Raw genomic sequence first — 15,150 nt, forward strand, 5'->3', positions numbered from 1 at the left:
CAGCCTGAGGGGAACCAGGCAGTTGGTCACACCTGACTGTGTTGGCTTGTCATAGGGGTAAGTGACAAGCAGAGATCCTCCATCCAGAGCAACAGAGAGGCTGAAATCATGGTTCAGGATCAAGTTCTCCATGATGGCTTTGGTCTCAGGTTCTCGTGCTGATGAGTACCGGGTGTAATTCCCTATAAATCAGAACAACAAATAGAAAAGAGAACTAAGAACTGTTTGAGAGGCAAGAAGTACATCCTTTATGTCTGAAATTAGTTCTGTTGCAGGTATGAAAAGGCCTCTGTTAGATCACAGCAGATGCACCTGACTGATCAAGTAAAATAACCAGTTCACACAATTCATGGGGGGATTCACCTGCAGAGCTAAACAAATGTGCAACACCACAATTTCCCCAAGCTGTTTCCTTTTGCGTTGCAGAAGGTATTTCATGTGTGTTTGCTCACAACAATGTCACAGAATTGGCATTTTCTTAAGGAAGGAGTTAGGATGATCCCAGCCAAACCTGGGCAGAGAACATTTCCTCCTCAGGAAGGGTGAGCTGACACAGTGCTATGGATACAGTTACATGGAAACCAGAAAAGCATGAAAAAGGGAGACTCCTTTTTTTCAGAGATGAAAGAAATCCATTAAGAGTAAAAATACATCAGGTATTATCTGACCTCTCCTATTCCTAAATAACTCTTTGTCTCTTGCATGTAAGAGGCTGCAAATTGCTGTCTGTAAAGAGGATCTGAGTTCTGGAAGCTTCCCAGCAGCTGTGCTGCCTGGAGCACTGCCTTCTTTACAGGCAGACCCTGTAACCCAGTGATTCCACACAAACATGGGGCAGTTGTTTACCTGTGAAATCTGTGTCCAGATCTCTGCCATGAGCGTTGGTCTGGCCTATCTTCGAGGTGCAGCCTCTCTCCTGCGCGATCTCGCGTCCGTCCGGGTTCAGGGAAGGCACAATCACAATCCGTGTCCGGTCAATCAGCTGAGCAAAAGGAGAAACAGCACAAACTGCAATTAGTAGAGTTAATTTCCCTGGATCTTAACTTAGGAGCTGCAGTTTGAGGTTCTTGTCTTGTGGGTTGTGTACCTCCCCATTACACACAGAATCCCTGCAAGCCCCCAAGCCAGTTTTGGCAGGAGTCTCCCCCAAGGAGCATTGTCACCTCAGGCTACAGCTGGAAGGCTCCAAGGAGGTCTTTGGATTGGCCTCTCACCTTTGTAACAGCAGCATTCTTCTTGTAGTTCATGCAAAGAAATTCTGCCAGTGTCAGGAGCAGCTCTGTCCCAACAGGAGCATTTCCATGAATCCCAGCGACGAAGCGGATCTTGGGCTCCTCGGGCTCGGACTCGTTGGGCTTGTTGGAGATTTCAAGGGACCAGATCTGGCGGAACTCCACGCTCTGACCCAAACTGCCAAGAGATGGGAAACAGGAGTGTCAGCTCAGCAAGAGAGCTGCAACTCCAGCCTGACTTCATGGAGAAACCCTGGTGTGGAAACTGCTGTCAGTGGGAGGCTGCAAAGGCAGGAGAATCACAGCCAGATTTGCAGCAGCACTGAACAGAATTCACTCTGAACATCAGTTTGAACACCAGCATCTGGGTAAGGGTGTGTCCAGGTCCAGATGCACAGAGTATCCAGGGCCCCATACACCTCCAGACAGCCTATGGGATCATGATAAATGTGGAACTGCTGGATCCTCTGTGCTGCCAGTGGTGGTTTTTGTTTTGTTTCCTTCTTCCCTTCAGAGCAGGATACATCTGGACACCAAGCTAATACATAAAACAGGACAAAAGAGGCCTGTTCCCAGTAGTGCAGGAGCTGTTGCTACAGCCATGCCATTAAGTTGGCAAACTGAGTGCAGGGAAGGCAGGGAACAGGCTCAGGGCTGATGCAACTGCAGGGACAATAGAGGCTACAGATCAGCAAAGCAGCCTTGGCACCAGCAGGGACAGCACATGAGCACATTGTGCCTGGTTACAACAAGCAAATGAGGCCCTGGGACAAAGGGATTTGTGCTTTCTAAAGCTGACAGAGGGTAAGCGCTACAGGTCACAAAGGAAAGCAGGGGATGGCAGCAGCTGGTCTTCTGCAGGAGGGCACAGACCTTGGCCCAGGGCAAGCTCACACAAAAGTGTCTTGCACTACTGAAATAAAGTCTGGAGGCAGACAATGAAAAAAAGGCCATTTGAGATTTGTAAGTCAAATCTGGTTATTTCTGCTGGAGACTCTTCAGCAGGGTGGATGTCAGAAAGGATTTAAAGAACAAACAAGACAGTAAGGAGCATATTTGCAGAAGTCTGGGATATCAGTGCTGGGAATATTGCCAGTCCCAAGCATCCCTGGGGAATTAAATAATGGAAAAGCACATGGATGCACCTACAAGGCCCTGCAGCCATCACTGTGCTACCATGTCCTTACACGTGGGGCTCCCTCCATCTCAGAGAGCACAGGGAAGGGAGGGATGAGCTCCCCATCTCTGCACTGTGCTCATGATTAACAACTTCACAACATCCCCAGCTCAGGCTGCTGCTCTGCTCTCACCTGGTGAGGTTTGTGATGTGTGGGTAGTTGAGGTAGAGGCCCCGGAGGAACTCGGAGAGGTCCTTGTAGGGCCGGTATCTGTAGGGAATCACATCCCTGGAGGAGGAGAGCAGGAGCCGCTCCAGACCGTTCTCAGCAGACAGATCTTTGATCAGGGTCTCAAACTCCTTCTCGTTGGGGTTGCTGGTGTCTGGGGTGTTCAAGACCAGCATCTTTCCCTCTTCCACTTTGCTGTCTGTCCGTGAAAGAGTGAAGTTGACCTGCACTCCACCTTTGCTGTCAACTTCTACCAGCTTAGTGAGTGGATCATACCTGCCCAGGGAAAAGAAGGTACAAGAAAAGAAAAAAAAAAAAAAAAAAAAAAAAAAAAAAAGCATTTTAAACCTTGGACAAACCAGCCCCATTCTTGACTACACACCCACATGGGACTGCCACTGCTCCTCTGCCCACAGTGAGAGGCATAGAAATGAGGAGCAAGAACAGCTCAGAGGGACATGGGAATGGCAGGAGGACAGGGAACAACTCAGGGCCAACATGGCATTGAGCTGCTTTTAGCTCAAGTATTGCAGGGTTACATGGGAGACTGGCAAGACAACAAATCAGCCTGCTTTAACACAGAATTTTGGCAGCATTGAAGTGATCAAGTCACTTCTGTGGGCAGCTGCCTAGAAAAGAATTTCCCCTAAAGACACCAAGTTAGCCACTCCTAACAAGGGAAGTCTGGGATTGTACACCAGTGCCAGGTGAGCAGGAGTTTCACACTGCTATCTGTGCACAGGCCAGAGGGCAGGAGAAACACCCATGCCTACGTATGCTGTAGGCAGGCAAAGGTGATGGAATATTCCTGAGTGGGAAGTCAGTCATGCAGCTGTTTGCTCCTCGTGCTGGGGCTTGCTCACCCTCGGGCAGACGCTGTGATTCTGTACATCCCTGGGACCAGCAGGCGCCAGAAGTCTCCATCCTTGTAGGTGGTCACGGGGTGGTCGATGTTGGCCACGCTGATGGTGGCATTGAGGATGCCCCTCTTGTCCACAGCATCGAGCACAAAGCCCCAGACACCTTGGTGAACCTGCACAAAGGAGCTCTGCTGAGTGCCAGCCCTCGCTCTGCCTCCCACCCCTCACATTTTCAGAGGAACAAGATTTTCCGAAAGGGTTCAGGTTGGACTGGCCAGCAGCTGGTGTGGACAAAGATCATGTGATGAGTACAATGAGCAATTGTTTGGCTCAGGATTTCAGCACAGCACAGCTCCACACCTTTGTTTGCACACACCAGGTGTGCAGCACCAGCCCCACTCAGATAGGAACAGAATATAAGGGACATTCCAGCCTCAGGAAACCCAAGGTAGTGGTGCATAAAAATCCTCCACCTGCATCCTCTGGATGCTATTTCCATACAGATTTTTGGAATGCTGAGAAGAGAGAGTAGTTGAAAGAGGTTCTAATGAGGGTGATTTCTGTAGAGCAGGTACTCAGAAGCTGGCCAGATCACCCTGTTCATTCTGGCTTGTCTAAAGCAAACCCCAGAGGGAGCTGATCTTGCCTGAGGTCAGAGCACCTCACCTGTTTCATGAACTGCAGCAGTGAGCGCCGGTTCTGTGCCCAGTACTTGGGCAGCTCCTCAGCTTTGGGGTATTTCACACAGCCCAACTCAATGGTCACTTCAAAGCAGTTTGTATGTAAGTAATTCCAGTCTTGCATCCCACCTACAAGAAGAATGCAAAAGAAGTTTTGACTTCCGAAGTACCACAGCTCAGAAAAAAAAAAATCAGATACCAGAGAAAGATTAAGTACAGACTTGAAGGCAAAAGGCTTTTACACAGGGCAGGATTCAAGCTTCAAAGGGATGCCAAAAGAGCAGACAAATAACCTTTCTTCTTGTAAATACCTGTAGGGATCGGCGCTCGGAAGATCTCGCGTTGTTACGGAAAGCTCGCGATAGGGAAAAAGTGCAAACATAAGCACTAAAAAGTGCAAGGCGAGGCAGCGGTCAGCGAAACACACGTAACCAATCATAGAACATATTACCTTATATGTACTGTCTAAAAATAAGCATAAGCATCTATAGTATATAAGACTAATGCACTAATAATAAATTGGCTTTTGTTGCATCCACCACGTTGGTGCCTGTGCTTCATTGCCCCTGGGACGGGATGTCCTTGACCGAAGCCCTCCGGTGTTAGAACTCGGTTGCGAGAAGCAACAAGTGGTGGCCCGTGTGAGGAGGCGTACGCCGGCCGAGAACCGGAGCAGCTATCGGTGGACCGCGGGCGGTCGAGGGGGGATCCGGATCCATGGAAGGGGTGAGTCAGATTCTCATCCAGTTAGCTCGAGACGGAAAGCTTTCAGTGAAAGCGAAAGATATACAAGCGTGTCTCGAGTGGCTCCTGGAAGATGGAGCGATAACCCATCCGCGGGATATTTTTGGCCCGGAAGGATGGGGGGCATGCACGCAAGCGCTGGCGGAGCATGCGATGGCTACCAAATCAGCCAAACATCTGAAAGTGTGGGGCACAATCTTGCAGCTGCTGAAGCGGGGTATGGAGGAAAAGGAGACTATGTGGGCGGCACGCAAGGCACTGGGGTTGGACTGCTACGGTCGCCTCCCGTTCACTGAGGAGCAGGAAACACAAGTAGAAAAAGGTGAATTAGAAATAGAGCCAAAACAGGAAGGCTCGGACTCTGAAATTCTAACAGCACAAGAGGAAAAAGGGGAAGAAAAGCAAGTGCAGGAAGAGATAATGGCTCGGGTGTGCTTGACTTGTGGGATTATGAAACCAATGTCTGAAGGGTCGTGTCTGGGATGTATAAAGAAAGCATATCCGGTAACTGGAAAGAGGTTGAACCCTCCGCAGTACCCCTGGGACGATTTGCGGGAGGCAGAGCGTAAAGCACGGTCCACGCAGCCTGCTCCCTCGCCAGCTCCGTTGCCATCCGCGCCACCACAGTTTGTGGACCCAGAGGAATGGTTGCCTGGGCTAGCAATGAAAGCCCCGGAGGATCCGTTGGAGATGGCAGCAGAAATAGCCAGTCCGGAAGCTGGACGAGGAGCAGATAGGCAAGGATGGCGCGAGAGGGAAGTGCTGCGCCCAGGAAAGGGGAACCAGTGGCGGGCCCCTGATAAGCATCCTGACATTGCAGAGGAGGTTGAGGAGCTCTCCGAGCAGCTTGCGGCTGCGTGGGGGACAGAAGAGGGGGGAGACGCGGCAGCGGTCGGAAGCCGGAAACCGGGTCGGGAGCCTGGTCGGCTTGGGGGTACCTCTCGGGCCGGGAAGGCGCAAGTTAATGACCACCAAGTGCAGTTGAACCTGCAGCAGTTACAGCAATTAGTTAATGAAATAACTGCAGAGGTAGAAAAGCAAAAGCGTCTGCTTCGAACCCGGTCTCCTGTACCACCCTCCCAAACAGAACCATCCGGGATAAAATTCACTGATTGGCGACTTATAGCAGATGAGTGCATATTGGGGGGTCTGACTTTGCGACCCATTGCTACCGCTTATCCTGTAAAGGCAGTAGCCGGGGGGGGAGTGGAATGGGTGGCCCTAGAGCCCAAAGCCGTACAGCACCTCGCGGCTACCATAGAGGCTAAAGGATTGGGCCATCCCCTCACATTGACATTGTTAGATAGCATTCATGCTGGGGGACTTTTGCCATGGGACTTACGCAATCTGGGAAAAATAGTGCTGAAGCCCACTGCTTTTCTGATGTGGAAGGATAGCTGGACACAGCGACTCAGAGGGGAACTAGCCCGTGCGGCTCAGCAACGACCCAACCCCCTAGCAAACTCCTCCTTAGAGCGGCTGAAGGGATCCGCGGCAGGATTAGAAACACCACAACAACAGGCAGCAGCCTTGACAGCCCGAGAGATTCGAACGACTACTCAGGCATCATTGGCAGCATACACTGAGATTATAAGAGAGGTAGAACCCACTGCGCCATGGACGCGCATCCAGCAAGGTCCTACTGAGACCTTTACTAACTTTGTGGACCGATTAAGTGTAGCGGTCGAAAATGCCGCTAATCTGCCTGCTGCCTCAAAGACTGCTATCCTAATAGATTGCATGAAACAGCAAGCAAATGCGCCCACTAGGCGAATCCTAGCAACAGCACCACGGGAGGCGGGGGTAGCAGATCTCGTAAAACATGTTGCTAATGTCCAACGCCATGAGGACTTGACACAAACTGCAGCTTTGCTCGCTAGGGCACAGCCTCTGACCTGTTTCGGCTGCGGCAACGAGGGTATGGCAAAAAGGATGGGTTTTGATTACACAGGGACGTGGGTATGCAGCTGTGGAACTTGAAGAGGGAGGGCTCATCAAATGGGTCCCAGTAAAGTGGACTAAACCTGATTTGTCTCAGATCAATATTTCCACAGGTACCGAAGTAGTGAAAGAAGCAGGAAACGCCCTCGTAATCAAGCTCCTGGACAACGTCAGACAAATAGCTGTACAAGGCGAAGTTCAGGTATTTAGAGGACTTGTCAATTCAATATAGGAATCTATAACAAGTTGGTTAGCTTAGGAATGGCTTATTAGGGTAACTGTAGCATTTATCGCTGTAGCAATTATAGTCTGCTTTAGGTGTCCGCTTCTCAGCTGTCTCATCCGGCACGTCCGACAACAGCTTGAAGAACTTCAACAACGACTGCATCAAACTGAGCACCGCTTCCTGCCTATCACGACATTTTAAGTCATGGGGAGGGGGAGATGTAGGGATCGGCGCTCGGAAGATCTCGCGTTGTTACGGAAAGCTCGCGATAGGGAAAAAGTGCAAACATAAGCACTAAAAAGTGCAAGGCGAGGCAGCGGTCAGCGAAACACACGTAACCAATCATAGAACATATTACCTTATATGTACTGTCTAAAAATAAGCATAAGCATCTATAGTATATAAGACTAATGCACTAATAATAAATTGGCTTTTGTTGCATCCACCACGTTGGTGCCTGTGCTTCATTGCCCCTGGGACGGGATGTCCTTGACCGAAGCCCTCCGGTGTTAGAACTCGGTTGCGAGAAGCAACAATACCTTTCATGCTAATGAAGTGTTGTAAAATTTTATGAAACCGTTTTGCTAATAGTCAGAGAAACTACACTGTAAATTCCTTCCCCTAGGAATAACTTTATCTGGGTACATTATTTAAGAGGTTATAAAAGAAACCTGAGTCCCATTAATCTGAGTTGACCAGTGCAGAGTTCCTGACTGATCAGACTAAATTATTTAAACTGCACATGCATTAACTTGAAGACAAATAGTGCAGGAGATTCAAGGTGTATTTTACCTGGAACATTGTACCACTGAGCCCCATTAGTGATGCCATGTGGGAAGTACTCAGTGGGGTACATATCCTTACAAGGGCTTCCCTGGTACATCTTTGCATTTTCCTATAAAACAAGATGCAACATGTGAAGATGAGCCTGCACTACCCTTAGTCACACATTCAGGGTTACCAAGCACAGATGTGTGTATCACTGCAGCACCCACACCCAATCCCACCCCAGATATCCCTGCTCTCTCCTCCCAGCCCACGAGCAGCATTTTTCACCACCCTTGAAAGTGCCTGCACAGAGCTCTCCTCCCTCACTGCCTGCAGATAGAGCTGGGTGTCACCCATGGAATGGGAGCCTCCTGTAGGACCCTCCTGCAGCACCAGGGGCTCACCCACAGCCTGCACCCACCTCCACCAGCTGCTCAGGAGTTTCCCAGGAATCAACCTAGGTGTACCCATTTTTCTGTTAGAGCTTTACCTTGGAGTAGGCAAGTGCCAGCTTCTGGAACACAGCATCATCTGGGGATTTACTGTATATGGCTATTCCTTGTTCATCGTCATCAAAGGGGTAATTAACTACCAGGGAACCTGCAAAGCAAGCTTTGGCTCATACCTGTGTGCTTTCCCAGTGATCCCCCAGCATAACAATGGAAATTTTTCTCCAGCAAGTGCCAAGCCTTCTGTTTCTCAAGACTTGGCATTAAACAAAGCATTAAGCCCAGTGGATAAAAGACACAGAAGCACAGGAAGAGATAACACCACACCTAGTCACGAAGGAGAACCACAGCCACAACATCAAAGCTTCGCCTCTTACATGAAGGAGGGCTGAACACAACCACATAATAATTGTTTTCACAGAAGTGGAGGCAAGGGGAAGAATTTCCTAGAACATGCATGATGCTTTTGACTCAAATGACGCAGTTTTTCAGCTTTCTGGAGTTTATTGCTGAAGGGTTCCCCAAGGAAGTTGTACTAATAGCACCACAAAACCCCAGACACCACTGCAGCTGGAGACCTGCCAGCCCCCTCACACCCACACCACACTTCTGCACTACAAACCAAACATGCTGGCAACAAAGCATCCACCTGCAAGTTACTACAGCTACAAGCCAGCAGACAAACTGTCTAGGGAGTAAGCTGTACTACACAGACACTTAATTTAGAACACTCCAAAAGGGTAATTAAATTACTGCAAATTTCATAGTTCCGCCATGCGATTCAAGGCAGGGAACCCTCAGGACTGCATTCACTCTGTGAAGCCTTTAACAGCCACAGCTCTGTATCCCATTCCCAAACCATCTGCTGAGCAAAACAAGAGAATCCATCCCCATCTCCCAAATGCTCCCTTCAGAGAAATGCTTGGGATCTTTCCAGCAGCCGCCTCAACTCTCTCCAAACATGTTTGGGGACCTGGTTTTCACCCTTTGTTTCCAGTTTTTGCTCCATCTTGCAGCACAAGAGCTCCACCGTGCACACCTAGGAACATTGTGGAGATATCCCTGCAAACTCCCATCCCACAAAGCCCAGCACACAGGAAGGAGCTTGGTTTGGATGTGGTACCTCCATGCAGGTTTGCTGAGAGCACAAAAGGGTAAGACTTGAGCCAGGCCATGACAGCACGAGTTTCTGGCTGTGGAGGGTCTGTCACATGGACAAACTGATCTGGAAAGTTCCTGTTCAGGTCATAGTTGTTGCTGTTGTTTCTGCCCACAGTACCTCCTTTGTCTCCTGAAAATGAAACACAAGTTCAAGCTCATGCCCTGTAATAAGGGGTTGAAACCTCTTCAGAGTTTACAAGTAACAGTGAAGAGAGCAGAGAGCACAGCAGTGCTGGCCCCCCTGCACCCAGAAAGGGGCACCCAGGCCCTCCCCAGCAAGTGGCCTGCTCTGAGCAGCAGTGCAGGACCCTTTCAGTGGGTGTTTCTCAGGCTCTCAGGGCAGTCAGACCAGCACAAAGGCACTGACCCATGAACAAATTCTGCAGCCGGATGTCACGACCACAGAAACCTCAGAGCTCACCTTCTCAAACCAGCCAGACAAGTTCTTTGTTAAACCCAACCAGAGCTCTGCTTCCAGAAAGTGATTCTGGACAGTCTCTGTTTTCCCAATCTGCAAGAACCACACAATTCTAAGACTCCCCTGAAGGATGCTTTTGCCAGTTTCAGCCTCATGATAAAAGTCTGTGTTATCCTTGGACAAGTGCTCTGCAGACAGCCTGGCTCCAACACTGCATTTACTAAGAGAATGGACCACAGCACAGCAAGCAAGAGCTGTGTCAAAGAAATGCCTTTTTTCTAAAAAAAGTCCTGGGTTAGCCACAAACCATCAGGGAACCCAAACAGGGGCAGCTCACAGCACTGCTGAAGTGTAAGAGCTCTCCCCATCAGCTCCCAGCACCCATCAATCAGGGTCCACCCACTCACTCCACAGCACACACCAAGCCCCTTTCCAGCCTCCCTGTGTGGAGAGCACTCCTGCCCCAGCAAGGCTTCCAAATTTCCCAGGGATTCCATGAACTCAAAGACTTGTTCTAAGAGCTAGGGGAACCCCACAGATTCTGGCACAGACAGCAATACCTTCCTGGGACTTCTCATAGCCATCAGGGTTCATAGATGGCATGATGTGGATCCGTGTGCTCTGGACCAAGTCAGTCACTTCGGGATCTGTGCCAAAGTTCTTGCAGAGGTACTCGATGAGGTTCAGGAGAAGCTCTCGCCCCACAACTTCATTGCCATGCATGTTACCGATGTACTTGAACTCTGGCTCACCTGCAGACACATGGTTACACCACAGACACAGCTATAACCACTGTGTTACAGCTGGGAGACACCTCACCACCCTGAGCACTGTTCTTGCAGGCTCTGCTGGAGGGCATTTACCTAAAACTCACACTTCTGCTCCCACAACCCCAAAAATAACAGTGTATCAAGGAAGTCTCTTGGTTCTTCTTCCCTAGAGCTCCATGACGAGCACAGATGTCCCCAACAATACTCTTAGTGCCACCCAACTTCTATAAAGGATACCACAAGGAGCAGCTCAGTCTCTAATAGATGCGCCAGCTCCACACTCCTTTTCACCCTGCCTCTCCCAGCATAAAGTATCTGCCACTTGCATTTGTGCCTTGCCAAAAGCAGCATTTCCCACATCACCTGGTTCGTGGACGCCGGGGTTGTCAGAGATCTCCATGACGTAGAGCTCCCGCAGCTCCACGGACTTGCCCACGGAGTAGAGGCGGGTGATGTTGGGGTACTCGTTGGCGTAGCGCCGCAGGAAGATCTCCATGTCCGAGAAGTGGTGGTGGCGGAAGTCCACGGGTTGGATGGGTTCGTGGCCAGAGGTTGGATTTGGGGTCTCAGCCTGCACAGGGGTGGGGGTGATGGCAGTGACAGGGGCAGGGGCTGCCGTGAGCTGGGTGACATTAGGAGCTGGTGGCATCACAGTCGGTTGCAAGGAGAAGTTCACTTCTGTTGCATCTCCCTCCTTCACCTCGATGTTCTCTTTGGTCACTGGTGTGTAACTGTGGGGAAAAACAACTGGCTTCAGCGAGGAGGCTCCCTGCAGTCCCTCCATCACTTCAGCCTGCTCCCCCCAGCCTGAACACACTGGGATGTTAATAACAGGGACCAAGCTGATGGGATTCATCCCACTGCCACCAAACCCAGCTCCACAGGCCCAGCAGAGAAGAAGCCCCAGGTGTATCACAGAATAGCCAAGGGGCAAGTTACACATCCACACCCAGGCTTGGGACAGACAACACAAACTCCTGTTGGGGTGCCCCTACTCCACTTCCTCCCTTTGTACAAAAGTAAGATGCAATTTGATACAAGCAGTCAAACGGAAGTTGACACAAATTTGGGTGCTCAACAGCACCCTGCTGCAGGAACAAACACAGCTGCAGCTCTGAGCTGGAACCATTTACTGCTGCAGCTTCCAGCCAAACCCCTTAAATACACAAGGTGTTTTAGGGGGGAAATCCAAGAGAAGGAACAGGAGCAGTTGGCAGTGTGGGCACAGGCTGCCACAGAGACATTACCCCATCACAAAAGCAGTCACGTTGTAGGTGCCAGGCACCAGCAGCCGGTGGTAATCACCAAATTTCCCTGCGGTGACGTTATGAGCAATACCGGCAACGGCAATGGTCGCATTCTCCAGGCCAGCTCCTGTGACTGCATCCCTCACAAAGCCCTTCACTCCGATGTGCACCTGAGGAAAACAATGCAAGGGCCTGGCTGAAGACAGGCAACATCAGGGGAACTGGTCCCAAGGCAGCAATACCCCCTCACCCTTCACCAAAGGCAGCAGAGCAGGGCAAGATGCCAGGCAAAGGCACCCAAGGGCTCAGGACTCGGTGCTCAGCAAGGACAGGAATTCCAGCATGGACTGGGAAGGCAGCAGGATCTCAGAACTGACCCTCCCTAATAAACTCTCTAATTCATCAATATGGGCAAACTGCAGTATGAACATAGTAAGGTTACAGGTCAAATTCAGCTGCCTCTGATCCCAGCCTAAACTGTCACCTACTCAACTCATACACAGCACCTGGAGACAGCCTGGCACTGGGCTCTGCAAGCCAGGGTCTCAGCAGTGTTGGTTGTGAACATCACTGGAGATTCATGGCACTGAGACCAGCCAGTACTTTGCATGACTTAGGGAGATTTGCACCACTCAGTCCCTCTAACACTGCACCCCATAAGAGCAGAGCTCTGCTATTGTGGGACATGTAGGACCTGTGGCAGAACCACAGAGAAACACAGCAGCTTTGTAGCCATTGACCTCCAAACAGCTGCAGCATTTGTGTTACCTCACACAGCAGACAAAGCCAGGAGGGCACTTGAACATGGTGCTCCCAGCCCACCACGGACACACAGGTTTCACAGCTGCCACACCCAGCCCAGCCCTCAGTACCTTCTCAATGAAGGTCAGGAGAGACTCCCGGTTGTTCTCCCACTCCTTTGGAAGCTCAGAAGTCGGTGGGTATTTGCAGCAGGACAGCTCCAAGGTGATCTCAAAGCAGTTGGCCCACACATAGTTGTAATCCTGCATCCCACCTGAGAAAAAGAGGCAGAGATGTCCCAAGAGCAATGCACACTCATCCCACCACAGGATGCTATTTCTCCTTGTCCTTCAGCCCCACACAGCATCTCCCCAGGATGCTGCCCAGCTCCAGAGTGAGCAGCCTAAGGACAAAAGTCAGGCCACATTATCATGGCACCCTGTGCTGTAACTGGAACACTGGGACATTCAAATCAGCCACAGCCAGCTCAAAGTGACAGTCCTTTTGTCTCACTGCTCTGTCAGCTGAATTCATCAGGACAGCTCTTGGGAATTCATACAGGTTCATTTTGCATATCCAGACACGACAAACCCAGTGTGCCAGGGCAGGCACACCAGATTCTGAACATTCCAGCTGCCAAGTCCTTCCCTGAGCATTCTTAGCTATCTCAAGATTTGTGAGGTCTGCCTGCAAGAGAGGTTACTTCACCCAAAATTCGTTTGAGGTCTTTGATAGAAGAGAACACCAGACTATCAGCTTGGGAGCAGGCAGCTCAAATCTGCACACTGGAATCAGTTTCAAGGACAACTGTTCTTCCAAAAGCCTCTTAGCAAACTCTAGACAGGATGAGAATTCAGCTTCCTCTTCTTTACCTCCTCAGTTGCTCTTTCCTTATCCAAACATCTGCACCTGAGAAAGGTCCACCTGGGAAAGTCTGAGAAATTTGGTTTTGGCCAAGTCACCAGCCTCCTCCTATGCTTCCTCTGCAGGGCAGCAGTTCCAAATCAATGTGAGGATGTTGGAACACCCAGAGACAGTTTGTTAGCTTAGCACTAAACCAGCCAAACCTTGGTGAGCACCTGGTAATAGGAGTGCAGAGCTGTTTTCCTGTATTAAGCTCATCTTGCTGTTCTTGCCCTTTAGAAAAACCACAAGCACTGCTATGAATCAAAAAGGTCACCCTGTTCCCAGCAAGTGTCCTGACCCCATTTGCTGAAGTTTACACCTAACCCTCAGCAAGTAAAGCTGTTCCTCAAGCAGGACTTGAGGGTTGCAGGATCAACACTCCTGATCTGGAGCCCAGACTTAGAGCATGCTGCTAAAGACTGCAAATGTTCACCCCTCTAAACATTTCTGGAGCTTTCAAGAGTAGAAAAGACATTCCAAAACCTCCACAAATCTGTGAAACAGGTTTCAGAATCACCCTAAATCCCACCACATGACAGTAGCCAGATGCCCACATGAAAGGATTGCTGCCACCACTCAATCAGGCAGCTGTGTCAGTAAGGGAGACACACCACACTGTGTTTTTTGCATGCTGACAAAGCCTTCTGACTTACACAACTTGTTTAGTTGTAACACAGGCAGACTGGTGTGTCACAGCCTTGGCCACCATTTCCTAGACAGTTCCATCCCAACCTGTCCATTCCATCCAGCAGCACCTGCAACCAGAGCCCAGAGACCTCCACACCAGCAGAATGACTCCCAGCAGGGTCCCCTGGACACAGGGGCCCAGAGTCTCTTCTGGGTGAGGTACGGGACTTGAACTGACCCTCAAAAGTCCCTTTTTCAGGGAACAGAGATGCATTTTCTCCACAGGAGGCAGATGCCAAGTCCAGGAGAAGGAAAGCAGAGAGCTGTGGCAGATACCATGGCACCAGCCTGCAGAGCCCCAGCAGGAAGGTCTGTTAGAAATGCAAATTCTTTGCTTGGCCCACTGAAATGCTGCATTAGTGCTGTGCCAATAGACTTCATTTACTCTGAGCAGTTTCACAGTCACTCAGAAGCCCCTTGAAGTGAGGACCCTCCATGGCACTGGCGAATTAACCAGCCAGAATGGATCAATATCCTGATGCAAATGCACTGCTGGCACTGGCAGGGGCTGTGTTAATGCCTGTTCAGGAACAGGGGGAAAACAGCAGCACTTGACCAAGCAGAGGAGGCTCCTACCAAAGGTGGTGGCCCAAAAGGTCAGGGTTCACTGCTCTGAATTCAACAGCCCCACAGCAGCTGGGTGAAGCAGGGATGGACTGACAGCATAAAGCAGGATTTAGAACAGGTCCCTGGGAAGATGTGTGGGATGGTACCACAACAAAGATGTCCCAGTTCCTCTCAGCTCTCCTGGGAGCATGCTGCTAAGGGAACATGGAGCTTTCATTGTGACAAATCAAATGTCACTTGCAGCCAGAAGGAGAGCACTGCAGTTTGTGCACGGGCTGACATCAAAACAGGAAAGAGCCTTTTCTGTTCAGCACAGGGGGCCACAACGTGCTGGAGGACCTTCTAACTCTCCAACTTAGTTCAAGGGGTTAGAGAAACAAAGGCTGTGAGTCTGATCCACCCTCAGC

At 50.2% G+C, this 15,150-nt stretch overlaps 1 protein-coding gene across 1 annotated transcript in view; it reads right to left on the minus strand.

Annotated features, from left to right (window-relative positions):
* Positions 1 to 15,150, minus strand: part of CPD (carboxypeptidase D) — a 28,168-nt gene that overhangs the window by 5,321 nt on the left and 7,697 nt on the right. Inside the window, exons 3-15 of the mRNA XM_033078084.1 lie at positions 12,715 to 12,857; positions 11,843 to 12,012; positions 10,959 to 11,326; positions 10,386 to 10,577; positions 9,370 to 9,537; positions 8,288 to 8,397; positions 7,822 to 7,924; positions 4,105 to 4,247; positions 3,442 to 3,611; positions 2,543 to 2,854; positions 1,215 to 1,410; positions 847 to 982; positions 33 to 182 (exon numbers count right to left, since the gene is read on the minus strand). Of these exons, the coding sequence (XP_032933975.1) occupies positions 33 to 182; positions 847 to 982; positions 1,215 to 1,410; positions 2,543 to 2,854; positions 3,442 to 3,611; positions 4,105 to 4,247; positions 7,822 to 7,924; positions 8,288 to 8,397; positions 9,370 to 9,537; positions 10,386 to 10,577; positions 10,959 to 11,326; positions 11,843 to 12,012; positions 12,715 to 12,857 (2,361 nt within the window). The remainder of the gene's footprint in view (positions 1 to 32; positions 183 to 846; positions 983 to 1,214; positions 1,411 to 2,542; positions 2,855 to 3,441; positions 3,612 to 4,104; positions 4,248 to 7,821; positions 7,925 to 8,287; positions 8,398 to 9,369; positions 9,538 to 10,385; positions 10,578 to 10,958; positions 11,327 to 11,842; positions 12,013 to 12,714; positions 12,858 to 15,150) is intronic.

This window comes from Catharus ustulatus, chromosome 22 (assembly GCF_009819885.2).
Source record: "Catharus ustulatus isolate bCatUst1 chromosome 22, bCatUst1.pri.v2, whole genome shotgun sequence".
Lineage (NCBI taxonomy): Eukaryota > Metazoa > Chordata > Aves > Passeriformes > Turdidae > Catharus > Catharus ustulatus.